This window comes from Lissotriton vulgaris, chromosome 4_1 (genome assembly GCF_964263255.1).
Source record: "Lissotriton vulgaris chromosome 4_1, aLisVul1.2, whole genome shotgun sequence".
Taxonomy (NCBI): Eukaryota; Metazoa; Chordata; class Amphibia; order Caudata; family Salamandridae; genus Lissotriton; species Lissotriton vulgaris.
Genome location: NC_141691.1, coordinates 340,578,994 through 340,595,848, shown reverse-complemented (window position 1 = coordinate 340,595,848; position 16,855 = coordinate 340,578,994). Strand labels below are relative to the sequence as shown.

Sequence of the window (16,855 nt, the reverse complement as noted above, 5' to 3'; positions counted from 1 at the left end):
GGTCAGTTTAAAAAAAAAAGTTGCTCATATTTTATTTACTTAATACAGTTTTTCTTTCTTTTCGCTGTATATTTTAGACCTGAGAAGACAAAATTGCAGGTTATCCCTGGCCAGTTCACTGCTTCAATAGAATGTGTTTCCATTGATCATTTAAGTAAGTTCATGCATGTTCTGCAATACACATTTATAAATATGAGAGCAACATGGTATTCTATTTAGTGAGACAGTTCTGCCTGCTTCAGAGTCTTTTCTATAAGGTAGAAGTTTGCTTCTATCAAAGCTTTGTTTTCACAGGTCATTTTTAGTACATGTGTCTTGTAATAATAATAAGGAGATGAAACCTGGATCAATATTCAGGACTATCAAACCTAATTAAAGTTTAAAACACTTTTCCTCCCCTTCAACTTGACACAAAGGATGGCTCCTCCCCTTCCTTCTGACAGAAAAGTCGCCCATGTCCAACCTTCTTCCAGTTTTTCTGTCTCGAAAGGAAAATGGGCCCTATTGTAATCATTGATAGAATCAAATAGAAATTTACCTAATATTAATGTGTTGTTTGTCATACCCTTTTTAGGTCGAGCCTAGGCAGCGCATGTGCTGTCTCTTCAAAACATGCTGTATTCCCTCTGTGGGCCATTGCCTTTTTATTCGTCCCTTCAATTGTAGTTCCAAAATGCTGGCTTGCTAGAGGTTAATCCTTCCTTTGTCCCTCCTTTTTGTGTTTGGTTTCCTCCCACAGAGCACCGCCCAATTACTATTAACATTATGCTTTTGTTTTTATGAGTTCATTTGGGGTTTTTCTTTTACTTTGATTCCTGCTCATGTCACTATTTGCCAGTCTTCGGTGGTTCAGCTTTGGCCCCCACAATTATTCTCCGTGTCCCATTCAAACACTGAGATGAAATGTTAGATGCTGTTTTCGAGGATGCCTCTTTAATTTTCTCTGACTTCAAAGTGCAAGGATTTCCCGTAACCCCTCCCTCTGCGCCTCTTGTTGCTTTAGCGATCTTTGCTCACCTGAATTTCAACAGCACAACCTTGCACAACAGTTAACAGCACAGCTTGGGCAACTCCTGTTGCATTTTCTCTATTTTTATAGAGCGCAAATGCGACTGACTCAAAGGTATTGAAGCTCCAGTTAAATTAAATAAGGTCTGCTTAATTTTTTTTGTTTTTAGATGCGTGGAGATTAAGTGATACTGAAGCCGTCCCTGTTTATTTATTACTTCCCCTCCACCTGACAAATGGAGGTAGCATTTATCCCTCCCATGTTGCTGCATGCCCTCCCCGCTGCCTCTTCCTTTCGTCCTCCTCTCAGAACTCTAATTTCAAAGCACATTCAAACCAGTTCCCCTGGGACCGTTAGTCATTTTATTATATAATGTGAACTCAAACAACCAATGTGTTGGAGTGCTTTACATGAGTGCTAGCTACATTACACAAGGTCAGATTAATTTTTGGGGAAATTTTTCTGGAGCGTGAACTCGACTGACCCGCATGGTTTTGATCGCTTTACAAAAGCACCAGTTACATTAAAGAAGGTCAGGTTAATTTTTTAGATTTTAGGTGTGCGAGAATAAGTGATTCCAACGCTGTCCCTGTTTACTCATTATTTACCCTCTACCTGACAAATGGGAGCATCATTCGTCCTTCACACCTACTCCCATGTCTCTGCATGCCCACCCTGCTTCCTCTTCCTCTTGCCCTGCTCCTCCTCTCAGATCTCTAATTTTAAAGCACATTCACAGCAGCTCCCCAGGGACTGCTTGTTACATTACACAATGTCACATTCTTTTTTGGGAGCATTTTTATAGAGCATGAACTCGACTGACTCAACTGTATTGAAGCGCTTTACAAAAGCGGCAGTTACATTATACAAGGTCTGTTTAATTTTGTTGTTTTCAGGTGGGCAGAGATTAAGTGATGCCAACGCCGCCCCTGTTTATTCATTATTTCCCCTGTTCCTGGCAAATTGGAGCAGCATTCATCCCTCCTCCTATGTCACTGCATGCCTGCACCGCTGCCTTTTCGTGTCGTCCTCCTTCTCTCAGAGCTCTAATTTCAAAGCACATTCATGGCATCTCCCCAGGGACTGCAAGGCATTTTTTTTTATTATAATGTGAACTCGAACAATCCAAAGGTTTTGGAGCACTTTACAAAAGCGCCAGTTATATTCTTATATATACAACTGACCCTGACCAGGCTTTTCCCAGGGTCATAAAAAAGGCAGAGGAATTTGGAAAGTTTTTGGGCTACGAAGTCAGCGCTGGGAAAACCGATCTTATGGCTTGGAATATCGCAAATCTTCATCTCCCGGTGACACCTTCAATCCGCTCTCTGGGAAATAGAATTACAAACGATATAAATATTTTGGCTCAGATTAATTTGGATCGGATTTTCCGCGAATCTAAGGCACTGATGAAAGCATGGTCCTTTCTCCCTCTTCCCATCTATGGGAGAACGAGCCTAGTGAAAATGACTATTCTTCCTAAATACACATTTATATTTAACACCATCCCACTGGCATTTGATTCTAAGCAACTTTTTAAATGCCAACAAAACATTAATTCCTTTATCTGGAGTTTTAAATCAACCAGGTTGGCATGGAAGAAGTTAAGAAGAAGGAGGGACTTGCACTGCCAGACCTGGAATATTATGCTTGGGCTTTTCACCTGCCCCACTTTAGGATGTTATTAAAGACCCCCAAAGATAACTCAAATGGTTGCATGTTCAAGGTAATGCTATCGGGCTCTAATCTCCCACTTGACGGTTTTTTGTTTAAATTTGGTCACCAGAGATTTTTTAAGAGAGTGAGGCTAAAGACTCTACATTTCCTCCTAAAAGAATGGACTCAAATTAAATCTAAGGTTGGGCTGGCATACTTTTCTAATTTTGCCCCTATCTGGGATCTTCCAGGGCTCTCTCCGCACCATGTCGAGAGTTTCACATCTGCGCTATTGGAGGCAGGGATATTAAGATTCTCTGAGAGGGTTAGCTCACCTTTATCATGGTTTATATATATACAACTGTCAAGCTGGTTTCGAGAACAGACAAAGAAAAAGGTTAAACTCAGGGGATACAGTTCCTTAGAGAAAATTTAGTAGAGAAAGTTAGTGGTGGTAAGGAGATTGCTTTTTTCTATTGGAACATTATGGAGGAAGCAGATGGAGACTTCAGCCTCCCGGTAGAACTGTGGGGAGGAAACTGAGAAGTTCAGGCAGAAGAACTATGGACGAGATCTTTCAGTCTCCTGTATAAAATCATCAAACCTGCCTGGTTGAGGCGCAATCAATTATTTACTTTGCATCGCGCATACTACTCCCCCCAAAGACTGTCTAAGTTCCAATCAGGGAAGTGCTGTAATAAATGCCTCCTCCCAGCAGCCTCAGATCTCCACATGTTTTGGGAGTGCCCCAATATTAGTAGTTTCTGGCAAGAAGTCAAGACATCTCTTGAATCAATTCTTAAAACCTCAACTTCTTTTTCTTGGTACTTAGTTATTTTTGGGCTAAGCGACAACATTGGGGGGTTAGAGAGGTCATTTATATACTATGCCATATTGATAGCAAGAAGACAAATCTGTAAAAACTGGGTCAATATCAATCCGCCGACTCATGCAGAGATGCTGACATCACTTTATGAAACATCTAAAGTAGATATGGCAAGGGCTTGTAGTCCCCGTAGTCTGGGCTTCTGGAATTTTCTACTTGAGTGGAGATAAAACTGTCAGAGAACCCGGGTTTTTTCTTTTCTTTTTCCCCGGGTCCGATGATTAGGCCCAGTACTCCAGGTCCAACGGGAGGCTCCCCATGCCACAAAGATAGCGGACCGATAGCCTGTCTTAGGCTTGGATGGAGTAAGATCGTACAGAGGTTTCCTCCCGCCAAGTTATCTGGTCTGCCCCTGGGAAGCATGGAGCTTTTTTCTAGTTTCCTACCTTCTCAGGGACTTTTTCTTGGTGGTCGGTTAATTCTTGTATGAACCTGTCAAAATAGCCCTTTTTGATGGGAAATTACCTTACTTTTAAATATGAAATAAGTCACACCTAAGGAGGCCAGGCAGTCCACAAGCTAGGGTGCATAGTATTTAAATGTAGTACCTGTAAAAAGTTAGTGTTGCCATGTACCTATAGAGACTAGCCCCCAAAAGCTATTTTCACTGTATAATGCTTAAACTGCTCCTACAAGGAAATCTAAAGTTCAGATAAACTAATAACTCTGCTATCTTTGGTTTAGGACACTGTACCGGAATGGTACAAGCACAATATTTTATGTTTATTAAACATGCAATTTACTGGTTCAATTGGATTGCTAATAATACTTAGGGAAAGTAACTTTTATTCAATTAGACTTTTCCGCCTTAACCTTCAGTTGTCTAATTAGTATTAACCTGCAAGCAGATGGGCCCTTCAAGTGTTCCCCCTTAATGAGGTGGGAAAACTGCTCCTTGAGCAGAAACAATAGGTTAGGCCTTTGTCGGGAAGGCCTAGGACTGAGGTATGTGACTTGTATAAGCTCAGGAAGGGTACCTCAGGGGGTCGTGGAACTTCATTAACTTGAAAGGGACTAAGCTGAGGCCTGCCATTTATAGTTTAAAGGGAGACATAGGGAAGGGAAGCTTTTGTTTCCTGGACCATATATACCCAGCTTGGCACCAGAGCAGTGCGAGGATGAGCTTGTCCCAGAACCATTGTGTAGTTGTTTTTTGTTTTTTTTATGTATTTATTGATTCAAAGTGAGGAGAACAATCAATAGTACAGCATGATAAAGAGCGAGAAGGTCATATAAACCCCCCCCCCCTGCCTCCCAGGCAGAACAATATCATAATTACAGCACATTCCGGACACAGCAATACATCCTCTAATGTAAGGTGAAAGCAAGGACAATTATGAGGAAAGTTCTTACATATAGTCCACCAATATGGGCCGGGAATGAGTACACATCAATTCCAGAGTATCTATTTAGGAGCTACAAATTTCCTGACGGCGAGCAAACATCTCCACAGGGCCATCAAGCTGTAGAAGGAAAAATAAAAGGGTAGTTGCACATAACATTCACAATAGGTCGGGTGGGACACCAAATATGCCGTAAGGGGGGGTCCAAAAATCTTTGGGGTGAGATGACTCTGGCAGCTCCTCCTCGTATATCTGTAGCTGATCCTTACAGTAAATCAAGTTACGGAGCCATTTTTTACAGTGGGTGTGGTCCTGGTTCCCCTGCACTGCTCAACCGCCCTTTTTGCGAAGAGGGTAGAAACTGCAACGATGCGCCTGTTACATGGCTTAAGACGTTTAACGTAGCCCAGCAAGCATAGCTCAGGAGTACAGCACACAGGCTCCAACGCAATATCAATAAGAATGGTCACCACTGCAGTCCAAAAAGCAAACACACCCATACACATCCAGGCAACATGGAGAAAATCCGCATCTGCTGCTCCACATCTCACACAGTTAGCAGTCTCTCTCAGACCATACTTGTGTAACTGTAAGAGGGAGTAATATACCTGATGCAGGAATTTAAAATGAATAATTCTAAGATTACAGTTGGCTGTAAGGTGACCCATGAGTTGGCAGCACGCCGTCCAGACCTCCGGTGCAATAGGAATGCCCAACGCTGCTTGCTAGCGTAAGCAAGAGGGATGCTTCTCCTGATTCCGTTCATGTAAAGAGGCATTATAAAGTATTGTGATTAGCCCTTTGTGGCCCTCTCCCGCCAGCAGCATCTGCAATGCTCATAAAGTAGTGGGCTCAGCAGGGTATTCTGGATATGCAGCGCGAACAGCTTGACGAACCCGGACGTATGCAAAGTTGAACTTAAAGCTACTATTTATACCACTCTGTTCCTTTTGCAGTGTTTCAAATTGCCCCCCCTTTATATAAGTCGTCCTACCGAGAGATGCCGCTGCAGCAAGCTCTCATAGGGTGGTCGCCTCCCGTGCCGCATAGAAATCAGGATGGGAGGCTAGTGGCAGCAGTGGAGCAGATAAATAGGATAGCTGAGCCCGTGACGCAAGCATTCGCCATGCCGACGCCGTGCATTGTGTAGGGTTGATCACAGTCCATGGGCCTCCCGATCCTCCTGAAAGGACCACTGCTTGCAACAGGACAGGAAGAACAGCATCTGATTCAATAGCCTCATGGAGCGGAAAACGCGGTGGGAAATGCCAATAGTGCGCAAATTGTGCTTGCGCGCACAGGTAATAAAGGCGAAGATCTGGAGCCTCAAAACCTGCTCGGTCAAAAGGCTGCACCAACAGATCCCATCTGCATCTGGGCTTCTTACCTCCCCACAAACAATGTTAAAAGCGCAGATTGGAGAGTGCGGAAAAGCGCCATGTTCAATTTCTATAGGGATGTTGACAAAAATATAAAATAATTTAGGCAAAAAAAACATTTTTACTACCGCTATCCTATCCGCCAGAGAGAGGGGTAGGTGCGCCCATCTCGCAGCTTGTTCAGAAATGCATGGGGCCAGAGACGACTATATAGGGATCTCTGTGTACCCAAACCCCAAGGTATTTCACAGGGTCGGAAGTCCAGGACAGTGGGAAGTCCATCTTCACTTCTTTTGTGTGCGCGGTTAGAGGAAACACTACAGATTTGGACCAATTTATCCCTAGACCAGAAAATCTCTCGAACTGTACATACTCCTTGAGTAACGCAGATAGGTGCACAGTGGGCACGTGGACATATAGCAGCATGTCATCCTCGTAAAGGGAGACAATCAATGGCCGCTGCCTGAACCGCAGAGCAGCTGCCGCATGTTTTTGGTGCAGTTTAAATGCGAGGGTCTCCAGGGCTAAAGAGAAGAGCATGGGTGACAGGAGGCACCCTTGCCTTGTGCCCCTTTGGATGGGAAACAATGATGACACCCACCCGTTAACCCGAATATGGGCAACCGGATCACTGTACAGCACCCTGAGCCACTGTGAAAAAAAGGGAGGAAAGCCCATCCTACTCAATACAGTGAACATGAAAGGCCACTGCAGAGAGTCAAAGGCCTTTGCTGCATCTAGCCGCCACCGCTTGAAAATCTGATTCAAAATAATGCAAAGTGGAGAAAAGCGTGCGTAAGTTGTGAGTCATGGAGCGTTCCGTGACAAACCCAGACTGATCTGGCAACACCAGTAGGGGAACCAGGGGTTGTATCCTAACAGCGATCATTTTAGCTAAGATCTTTGCATCGATGTTAATGATCGAGAGAGGTTGGTACGTCCTGCATCGATTTGAGGGCTTATCTGGTTTTAATAGTGTAACAAGTAGAGCTTCCCGGAGAGATGGCGGCAGTGTCCCCCTCTCATAGGCCTCTGCATAAACTTCCAGCAGCCGAGGAGCCAGGTCTGACGCATATGCTTTATAAAATTCACTGGGCAGCCCTGCAGCCTTACAGGTTGGTAGGGATATTATGGCCTCCTTAACATCCTCCTCATCAAACGGTTGTACAAAATACTCCTGAATGAGCAGTGGACAGCCACCCAAGTGCTACATCATCAAGATATGCATTTATCTCCACAGTTGGCACAGACTCTCTGGCTGGTATAAAACTGTAAGACGATATCGCAGAGTTCAGCAGTCAAGTGGCGGGATACCCCATTTTCATCAATGAGTTCAGTTATGTGTTCATGGCTACGTGATTCTGAGAGCTTCTGTGCAAGAGAGCGGCTCAGGCGGCCTCCCTCACCATAATACATGCTATTCTACGCCGGGAGCAATGTAGCAGTTCCTGGTCAACTGTCTCATTATGGTCTGTGACAAGCTCCCTTATTGCAGCTAATTTTGCAGTGGAGGGGTTGGACTTGAATTCCCGTTCTAATTGAGAGATGTCAGATGCTAATTTTTGTATCCTGCGTCTGATGTCGCGCAAGACTTTTTTGATTGGGCCCCTATACAAGCTCCCTTTATGGTAACTTTGAATGCTTCCCATTGCACTCCTGCGCTGTCTACTGTTCCCTCATTTTCCCTTAAATAATGTTTTATTGCCTTGGATATAGCCTGCTTAAATACAGGATCTTTGAGTTCTGAAGGTTGAAGCCTCCACGCAAAGGGTGGTGTTTGATATGCTGGGAGCTGTAGCGCGAGGAGGACCGGGGAGTTGTCAGACAGAGTGCGAGCCTCATGCGACACCGCTACTGCCCAAGTGCAGACCATCTCCGAGACCAGCCAAAAATCAATACTTGACCAGGACCCGTGCACCGAGGAAGCAATCGTGCTCTCCCAACCAGCCGGATGACATTTGGGCCAAACGTCGTACAAATGGCCAGTGTCCAGAAGCCCCAGTAACATGTCTGCAGCGCGTTTGGGCCTGGTCTCGCTGCTGCCAGATCTATCCTTGGTAACATCTAAGCACAAATTTTAATTCCCCCCCCCCCATATGATTGCTGCCGGAGGAAACAACGATATTCTATGCCGCACATCCGAGTAAAATGAGGGGTCATCCACATTTGCACCATAGACATTCACAATCAGTACACTCTCTCCACCTAAGCGCCCATGCACTATCACAACCCGCCCACAATCGTCTGCTTCAGATCTAAACACAGTGAAGGGTACACCTTTTTTTCACCAGTGTTTAAACACCTCTAGAGTAGGTAGAAAAGGAAGACGCAGCTTTCGCACTTGCCCAACGTGTGCCTACTTTGCTAGCTGATTCCACATTTAAATGAGTTTCTTGCAAGAGGGCAATCTACACTCCCATGCAGTCTAAATATGCAAACACTGATCTAATCACCTTAGGCGTGTTTAGGCCACGTACATTCCAGGTAAGTAACTTTATTAAATTATTCATTATGTAAGGCCGGCCATAGGGGTGCGTTTAAAAAATACAACAGGTAGGTGACAAACAAAGTTCAATCGCATACCCACATATTGGTTGTCCGAGCTAATATAACCATCATTCTGCCTTCCCCGAACCAAACACCCCCAATCCCCCAAACACTTCAGCTGCCCCAACATGCCAAAGCCATCCCAATAACCTACCCTACCACCCCCCGAAATCCCAACAACAGCAGTGCAGATTTGGGGTACACCCATTTGCGGGAGGCACAGAGTGCTGCTAGACTCCTACAGGGTAGAAGGTGGCCGAGCAGGTCCAATATGCGTCAATAAATATTGCCAATACGTGCTTCTCTGATTGGGCCAGTCTAGTCACAGCAGAATGCAGGGGTTGGTGACACGCATAGATCTCTGTCTGCCTTCAGGGTGGGCGATGCTGCAGCAGATTGTATTACCAGCTGGGGAGGCCGGAGGATAGGTGCCCCAGTGAAGCTGCCTGCAGCAGGCCCAACAATGTCTACTCTCTTGGCCGCAGCTGCCCTGCTCAGATTAGCCACACCCATCCCACTGCGGCCCTAGCACAAGAGCCGCACCCGCCTCCGCAGCCCGAGCATTGGCCGGGCCACAGCCCCACTCACTGCAACCAGCACCGGCGGGCATCCGGAACTTCAAGAAACCACAGCTAGTGTTCGCACCGAGGGGGGCCTCCCCATCCGCCTGGGTCCGCTCACCGCACTCAACCCGGGCCTCACAGATCGCCCAGCCACAGCAGGCAGTTTTGCACACCTCCGACGCAGATCTCACAGTATCCCCGCAGGGTAGTCAATGGCAGCCACGGGGCGCAGCACCCGGAAGAGCAGAGGGTGCTGCATGAGGATCTAGGCCGACACGCCAAAGTCCCACAGTGCAGGGAGGCCTATGACATTGCGGCAACCACCATTTTCTATGCCGCTGTTGAACTTTTTTCCTTCCTCCTCTATTTTTTCTAACCTATTGTTGGCTGTATTATGACTCTGGGCCCTTTACCACTGCTGATCAGTGCTAAAGTTCATATGCTCTCCCTATTGTAAATTAATGTATGGATTAGTGATTCCATGATTGGCTTGTTTGGTTTACCTGTCAGACCCTTGTACAGTGCACTGAGTGTGCCCAGGGCTTGTAAATTCAAATGCTGCTGGTGGGCTTGCAACACTGGTTGTGCCACCCACAGAAGCAGCCTTGTAAAATGTGTCTAAGGCCTGCCATTGCAGAGCCTGTGTGCAGTCTGGTACTGCCATGTTGACTGAGCATGTGCACCCATTTGCCACGCTCTAAACCTTCCATTTTCTTCATATCAGACACCCCTATGGTAAGCCCAAGGGCAGGGTGCATTGTAAGTATAAGGTAGGATAAACGCTGATGTGTGTGGCATGTCCTAATAGTGAATTACAGCCATTTTCGTGTTCCAAGGCTACCTGTTCTCCATAGGCCAGAATGGGCAGTTAGATTATTACATCTTATAATCCTAACTGACTCAGAGAATATGGTGGACATTCGAGTTTAGTATGCCTGAACTCAGAATGATAAAATACATCTTTTAGTGAAGTTGGTTTTAACATTCTGTGTTTGAAAATACCACTTTTAGTAAGTAAGTATTTTCTTGCCTAACCTTTTAAGCCTTCCTCTGCTAGGTTGTGTATTTCTTGTCTGGAGTTTGTGAGTGACAGGGCTGGCGGATTCCAGGAGACAGAATGGATCAGCCCAGTGGTGAATAGAGATATCTGCATCTAGATGGGAGGGAGGAGTTGCACCTGAACCTTGAATAGGGCTGTGCCTGCCTTCCACAATGCTGGCTCCACCTCCTGGGTTGCGGCTGATGATTCTGCCCTGCACAGTGAAAGAAGAGACGGAATCCTGTCAACAAAGTGCGTCATTGCTGTGCTTTCCCTCCACAATGCTGGCTCCACCTCCTGTGAGGCGTCTGATGTTTCTGCCCTGCACTGTGAAAGGAAAGCAGGAGTCATGTAAACAGTGTGGCCCCTATGCCCTCAGAGGACAAAGGATTTTGTGGTATAAATATTGGGACCCTGATCCCAAGGAATTTGATCACTTCTGAACAACAACAAGAAACCTTTGCTGAGGAGAGAAACCTGAAGAAACTCAGGAGAGACTATCCCTAAGCTGAAGTGCTGCTTGGGGGATTGGCCTGCAGTTGTTGCCTGACTGCCAAAGGAAGGAGAAAGGAACTTGATGTACTTTATTTTCAACCTGTGAAGGATCTCCAAGGGCTTGGAAAAGATCTTGCCTCCTGCTGAAGTCTCAGGGACAACAGACGTCAACCCCCAGCTCCCCAGAGTTCTTTGAAGGTGCCTGCTGCTGTTTTTTGGGCCTTCTGAGGGACTGCGTGTCGCAAGGAGCTGGAAGCGGGACTCAATGAGGAAGAAGTGTGTCGCCGTCCCTGCTGCAGTCGTCACATCTTGAATGTCGGCGCTGTAGCTGTCGTATTACACCACATCGAGAGAAGCGTCACGCAACAAAGAGAAAGCGTGTCGCCGTCGCTGCTGCTGCCGTCGCATCGTGGATGTCGACGCTGTAGCTGTTGTAGTACACCGCATCAGGAGAAGAGTCTCGCAATGAAGTGAAGCTTGTTGCCATCACTGTTGCTGCCTTCACATCGTGGATGTCGGCGCTGTAGCTGTCGTATTGCACCGCATCGAGAAAAGCGCTTCACATTCCCCGGAGAAGCGCACCGTCGTCGGAGCTGCTGACTTCACATCTTGAATGTAGGCGCTGTAGTTGTCGCATTGTGCGGAAGCTTTCCGCAACGTCGGAGAAGAGTGCCACAGCTGAGGCTGTTGCCGTCGCATCACTGAACAAGGGTGTCGCTGCTGCAGTCGACCCATCGAACCGAGATTTCTCGCATCCTCATAGAAGCGTGCCACATCTGGAAGATCTTCACGTCTTTATTTCTTTGCACTGGAACTTTGCCGCATTCCCATCGCTGCAACATTGCTTGTTGTGGAAGCGTAATGCATCGTAAGGTACATTGACGCAAAGTGTCGCCTCTTAAGAACTGAACTGAACTAAGCTAAAATAACCATTTTTAAGTATAGTATTGTGTATTTTTGTCATTTATGGTCTTGTGTCAAATCTTTATAAAGAATACTTATTTTGATATAAACCTTGTGTGGTGTCCATTTGTAGTATTGTCACTGGGCTACTGTATGTGGTCACAAATGCTTTACACACTGCCTCTGAGATAAGCCTGTCTGCTCGTGCCAAGCTACCAAGGGGGTGAGCAGGGGTTATTTTAGGAGTGTACCCCCTTACCCTGAGTAGAGGCAAGGGGCCCCATTTGTCACAAGTACCTACCTGTGCCAACTAGGGACCCCCAAATCTAGCAGCTGCGATGTCAGCTTGGTATAAACTCATCAGCCTGCCTTCAGTGAGTTTCCAGGGCCACAATCGCCACCAGTGGACACAGCCAGGGATCAGGAAGCCACTGAGGTAATCGGCTGGCGTAAATATCACTGGATGTAGCTGATAATGGGCGGATTGTGACTCGGCCGGACAGAGCCTCACAGCAGTGTGGCCATCTTGATGTGCGCCCTCTAGCGCCCCTTTGGTACTTGTTGAAGAGGAATGAACTGCTCATTTTCCTACATAAACCCCTGGCTGGCACACAAGCAGCCTCCAAGGGTAGAAATGGGTTGCCATATTGGATTTGCCTGAGAATCGTGCACTGTTCGACAGTTTGCCATAAAGCAACATGATGTACTGCAAAAGTAGCAATGATTGCACCTTAGAAACTTGTTTTCTCATTGTTTCGGGAATATAATATCCAGGAGTAGCAACTCACTAGCTAGTGCATCTTACAAAAGTGTCACCTCACCCGCAGCTCTTCAGATCACATCTGGACCTGTGGAAGAACAGAAGAGTACTGGAATTGCTGTCTGTGACCAGTATGGAGGCCTGAGCGGCTGGACTTTCTTCCACTTGTACCCATGACCGAGAAGTGTATTACAAGGGTTGGTTGGCTGACTTCTTGTGTGGCTACAGGGACACAAGATGCTGGAAGTGGAATTTTCCATGGAGTTCCCACAATGCCCATAGCAATTGGACTTTGACTTACCCTGCTCGTGGCCTCTGATGGAGTGAGTCCTGGCCCCTATGTGCTGTATCTGAGGTCCTTGGAACCTTAGCAGAGTCCAAGAGGAACTGTTCCTGAAAGTCTGAAAAGTTTGGAATTAAAAAATATGTGGACTTTCAAGACCTCTGGCGCCTCAAGGTACACTATTTCAAGAAGACTTTGTCAGATACCACTTCAGCATTGCCCTGCATGAGGATTTTGAGCTCCATAGAAAAGGCAAAGGGCCTAATTCAAAGTATGGTGGGCGGATTCCACCATCACCAACATAGCTCATATCCTGTCAATCTTATTACAACTGTGTTATATCCTATGGCTCTTGTATTGAGGCATATGTGATGGAGTAACCCATGCACCAAACTCTAAATCAGGCTCTAGGTTAAAGAGTACAAATCTTGATCAGGCAAATGCACAACATGTATGTGGCAGACAAGAGGACATTGACGCCTGCAAAATTTGAATTTTGATGCTTGGAACTTTTTTCCTCAAAAAGCAACTGCTTCAGCCAGACCACATCAATTCAACTTTGAGAGGACTTTGCCAGATACAGCTGTCAGTCTGTCAGAAGTTAACATCTTTGACATGGAATAACTGCTTGGGGTATCCGACCTCCGCTCCATCACAGCCAGCCAGAAATTACTTCTAGGTTCCAGTCAACCAGGAACAGTGACTTCTGATTGGCTCTTTACTTTTCTTGGTGCTTTTTTCCCTAAAAGTTTAAACTTTCATTACTTTGACTTCCCTTATTGGATTTTAGTCATTCTGGTGCCTTTTGTTCTTAGATATTCCTCTATTTCTTAGACATTGGTTGAGGGATTCTTATTGTATTTTGACTATTTAATTGTTTTGGTACCTTTAAATACTTAATACACCTGTCTGCTCTGTGCCATAGCTATCAAGTGTTGAGCCCAGCTTTGTTTACTGAACTTGTATGTTGGACCTAACAGGATTTTGAATGTATAACTGGGGAAGGAGTCACCTTCTCCGCAGTTAAAACCCATCTTCTCACACTGCCACACTTTGTCTCTTTTTTTGGTGTGTTCTGCACAGGTTTTGTGTTCTTCTATTGGTCTAGACATCAGACAGATTTCTGAATTTGGGCCAGAATGGCATGCATGCTGTTTAGGTCTGTAAGTCCTTTGAGACTTCATATGATTGTTTGTCTAACAGAACCCACTCTTCTGCAGTATGATCCCCACATCTGAGTGGTTTCCCAATTCCAACTCGGCAACCCCTCTCTCTTTCAGTTGCAAGATAAGGAGGCTGCTGTTGCACATTTTCTTAATTGTCCACTCATCGCAAAGCTAAGGAATATCTTCCAGATACTTGTTGCTATGATAGCAGGTGGCCAGGAGAACAAAGAAAAGTTTAAGCCCACATGCATGGATTGTGCTTGGCTGCTGGAGATTGCTCTTGGTTCTTGCTGGAATGGCCCTTCGTTACTCAGTGATAAGGTTCAAAAGCTTGTGAAAGAGTCTATCCTCTTCTGACATGTCATGCTTTTAAGAGACCCCATTTAGTCCTTCAGGAAGCCTGCATAGATGGCAACGGCATAGCAGCTTGTTATGGCTATAGGCACAACCTGGTGGTGTCCCTCTATACGCTAAGCAATATGGAGTGCTACCATTATCTGCTGTGTGATGTTCGGACAAGATCCCAGTCAGACCACTACAAATTCTACTTGGAATGCTGGACCATGATGTCTGATCAAGGTACCATCTCCATCAGCAAGAGCAGACCCTAGCGTGACCTTCAGAAAATCAGAGTGGGTGGCTGGATAATGACAGCTGGGCAGACCTTAATCCATCAGCTGAAGGTGCTCCTCTATGCTCAAGGCAGCCTTACCTAAGCCCACTGATGGTGCCTTGTGCTCCTTTGGAGAACCATGCTTAGTCAAGCCCCCAGTTATACCTCTGCCTAACCCAGATGGATGTCTGGCCACGGTGGCAGTGCTGTGCTTCAAGCACCAACCAGGGTGCCCTCTTTACTCAGGAAATAGTCATCTTGGAAGCCCACTGATATAGCTGGTGCAAGGTTGTCGAGGACCCCAAGAACCAGGTGGTGCTTCTCCATACTCAGGACACAGTAAGACAAAGTAGTTGAGGGTTCCTATTTTAAGACACCATGGTCAAGAGAAGGCAAACCTGCATTTATGCGCTTTACAATCAAAGCAATGTCTTTGTTGTTTTTGGCATTGTTGCTATTTTTCATAACAAGGAGCCCAAGGTTAAGGTCATTACGTATCTTACTAGGAGGGACTGTAAGCTTCAAAACATCATGCCTTAAATGAAGAGGTAACAAGTTGGGTAGTCTTTTGAATAATCAGTGTCTTCTTGAAGTAACTGCTCCTGTGAGAACAAACTAAGGCTAACAGGAATTGGCATGGATAGTGGAACAAAGCAATTTAAATAAGAACAAGAAATCAGCATTTTTACCCTGTTTAAATGATATTTAAGTATGGTTTCTCCATTCATTGATGACATTAACTATACTTAAATAAAATTGTCATCTCGTTAATCTTTGAATTCAGCAATCAGCAGGGGAAATTGAGTTGGATGATATTTGAAACTGAAATATACGAATATAGTTGATGTTTCTTAAGGCACAAAATGCGTAAAATCAGTATTTTCACCAAAAATGTGAAAGTCAGAAGTCAGATTGATTAAAGTTGCGTTGATTATGGTTAAGGCTCCCGGTTTTATGGTATTTTTTTTTATTTACATTTCCGAATGTATTTATCCAGATTTATTTTTTGCTACTTTTATCTGTATTTATCCATATTTATTTTGGGTTTCGTGGAAAAATGAGCTGAACTTAGTATATTTCCACATTTATTTAACCGGTAAATATGCTTGAATGTCTACTAGGTTTTAATGTTGTAAACCCCCACTAGGGCCGGACTGGCTATAGCGGGCACCGGGCAATCACCCGTGCCGCACGGGTGGGGGACGGTTTTGGGCCCCTGGGGGGCGTTTTTGTTACAGAGCCGTTTTTCCAGCATAGCTGCATAATCGCCCTGTATCAAAAACGGCCGAAAACCGACCCCGGCAAAGAGCTCGGCAGCACCACCAAAGGGGGGGCTGGCCGAGCACTTTGCCAGGGCCGGTTGTGGTTCCCAGTCCGGCCCTGACCCCCACAGAAGATAAATCAATGCACAAATAAGAAAATATGCATTTTTCAGTATCAACTTCGTGCATATCTACTGCTGTTAAAACCACTTTACTATGGTGTATTATCGTGGCATATCAAAGTAAAAATGAATATATTTTTTTTACTATCCAGATTCTTTAACTTCCTCGTACGTGCCAATAAAGCCCTTTGAAAATAATGCAGAAACACTCGCTGTTGAAGTCGAAGAGTTTGTACCCGAAGCAACAAAATATTGCTACCCATTTACTGTTTACAAGAACCACCTGTATGTCTATCCCATGCATTTAAAATACGACAACCAAAAAACATTTGCCAAGGTAAGAATACCTGTAAATAGGAGCAATCTAATATATGAAATGTAACGCGAGTTACCTGCCACGTAACGTGAAGTTTTGTTGTTTCCCTCCAGGCAAGAAACATTGCTGTCTGTGTAGAGTTCAGGGACTCCGATGAGAACGAGGCTCGCTCTTTAAAGGTTCGTACATTACTTATGTAGTATTATTCTTACATATTCCACTGAGGGCGAAAGAAAAAAGCCTCCATGTAGACATTCAATCGGGGCAATTAACACCCAGTGGCAATAATTCGATTTTTCAAGTGTTTATCAGAGGCACCTGGAGCACTCCTTTGCGGTTCTGCTGCAGTCTGGAAGGCTTATTCTAACAACTTTTAAAATACACTTAATTTGGGTTTTTATGTAAAGTGGTGGGTATCACCTTGTCGCATGGGTCTCCCACAAATGTCCATGATGAGAGCATCTATGGCAGCTTTTCAAAATATCCATGTCCGATAAATGTACATGCAATATA

At 45.2% G+C, this 16,855-nt stretch overlaps 1 protein-coding gene across 5 annotated transcripts in view; it reads left to right on the top strand.

Annotated features, from left to right (window-relative positions):
- DOCK11 (dedicator of cytokinesis 11) overlaps window positions 1–16,855 on the top strand; it is a 1,133,414-nt gene that overhangs the window by 449,272 nt on the left and 667,287 nt on the right. For all 5 annotated transcript variants that reach the window (XM_086918718.1, XM_086918717.1, XM_086918722.1 and 2 more), the window contains 3 exons: window positions 78–154; window positions 16,179–16,363; window positions 16,456–16,521. In XM_086918718.1, coding sequence (XP_086774844.1) covers window positions 78–154; window positions 16,179–16,363; window positions 16,456–16,521 — 328 coding nt within the window. The remainder of the gene's footprint in view (window positions 1–77; window positions 155–16,178; window positions 16,364–16,455; window positions 16,522–16,855) is intronic.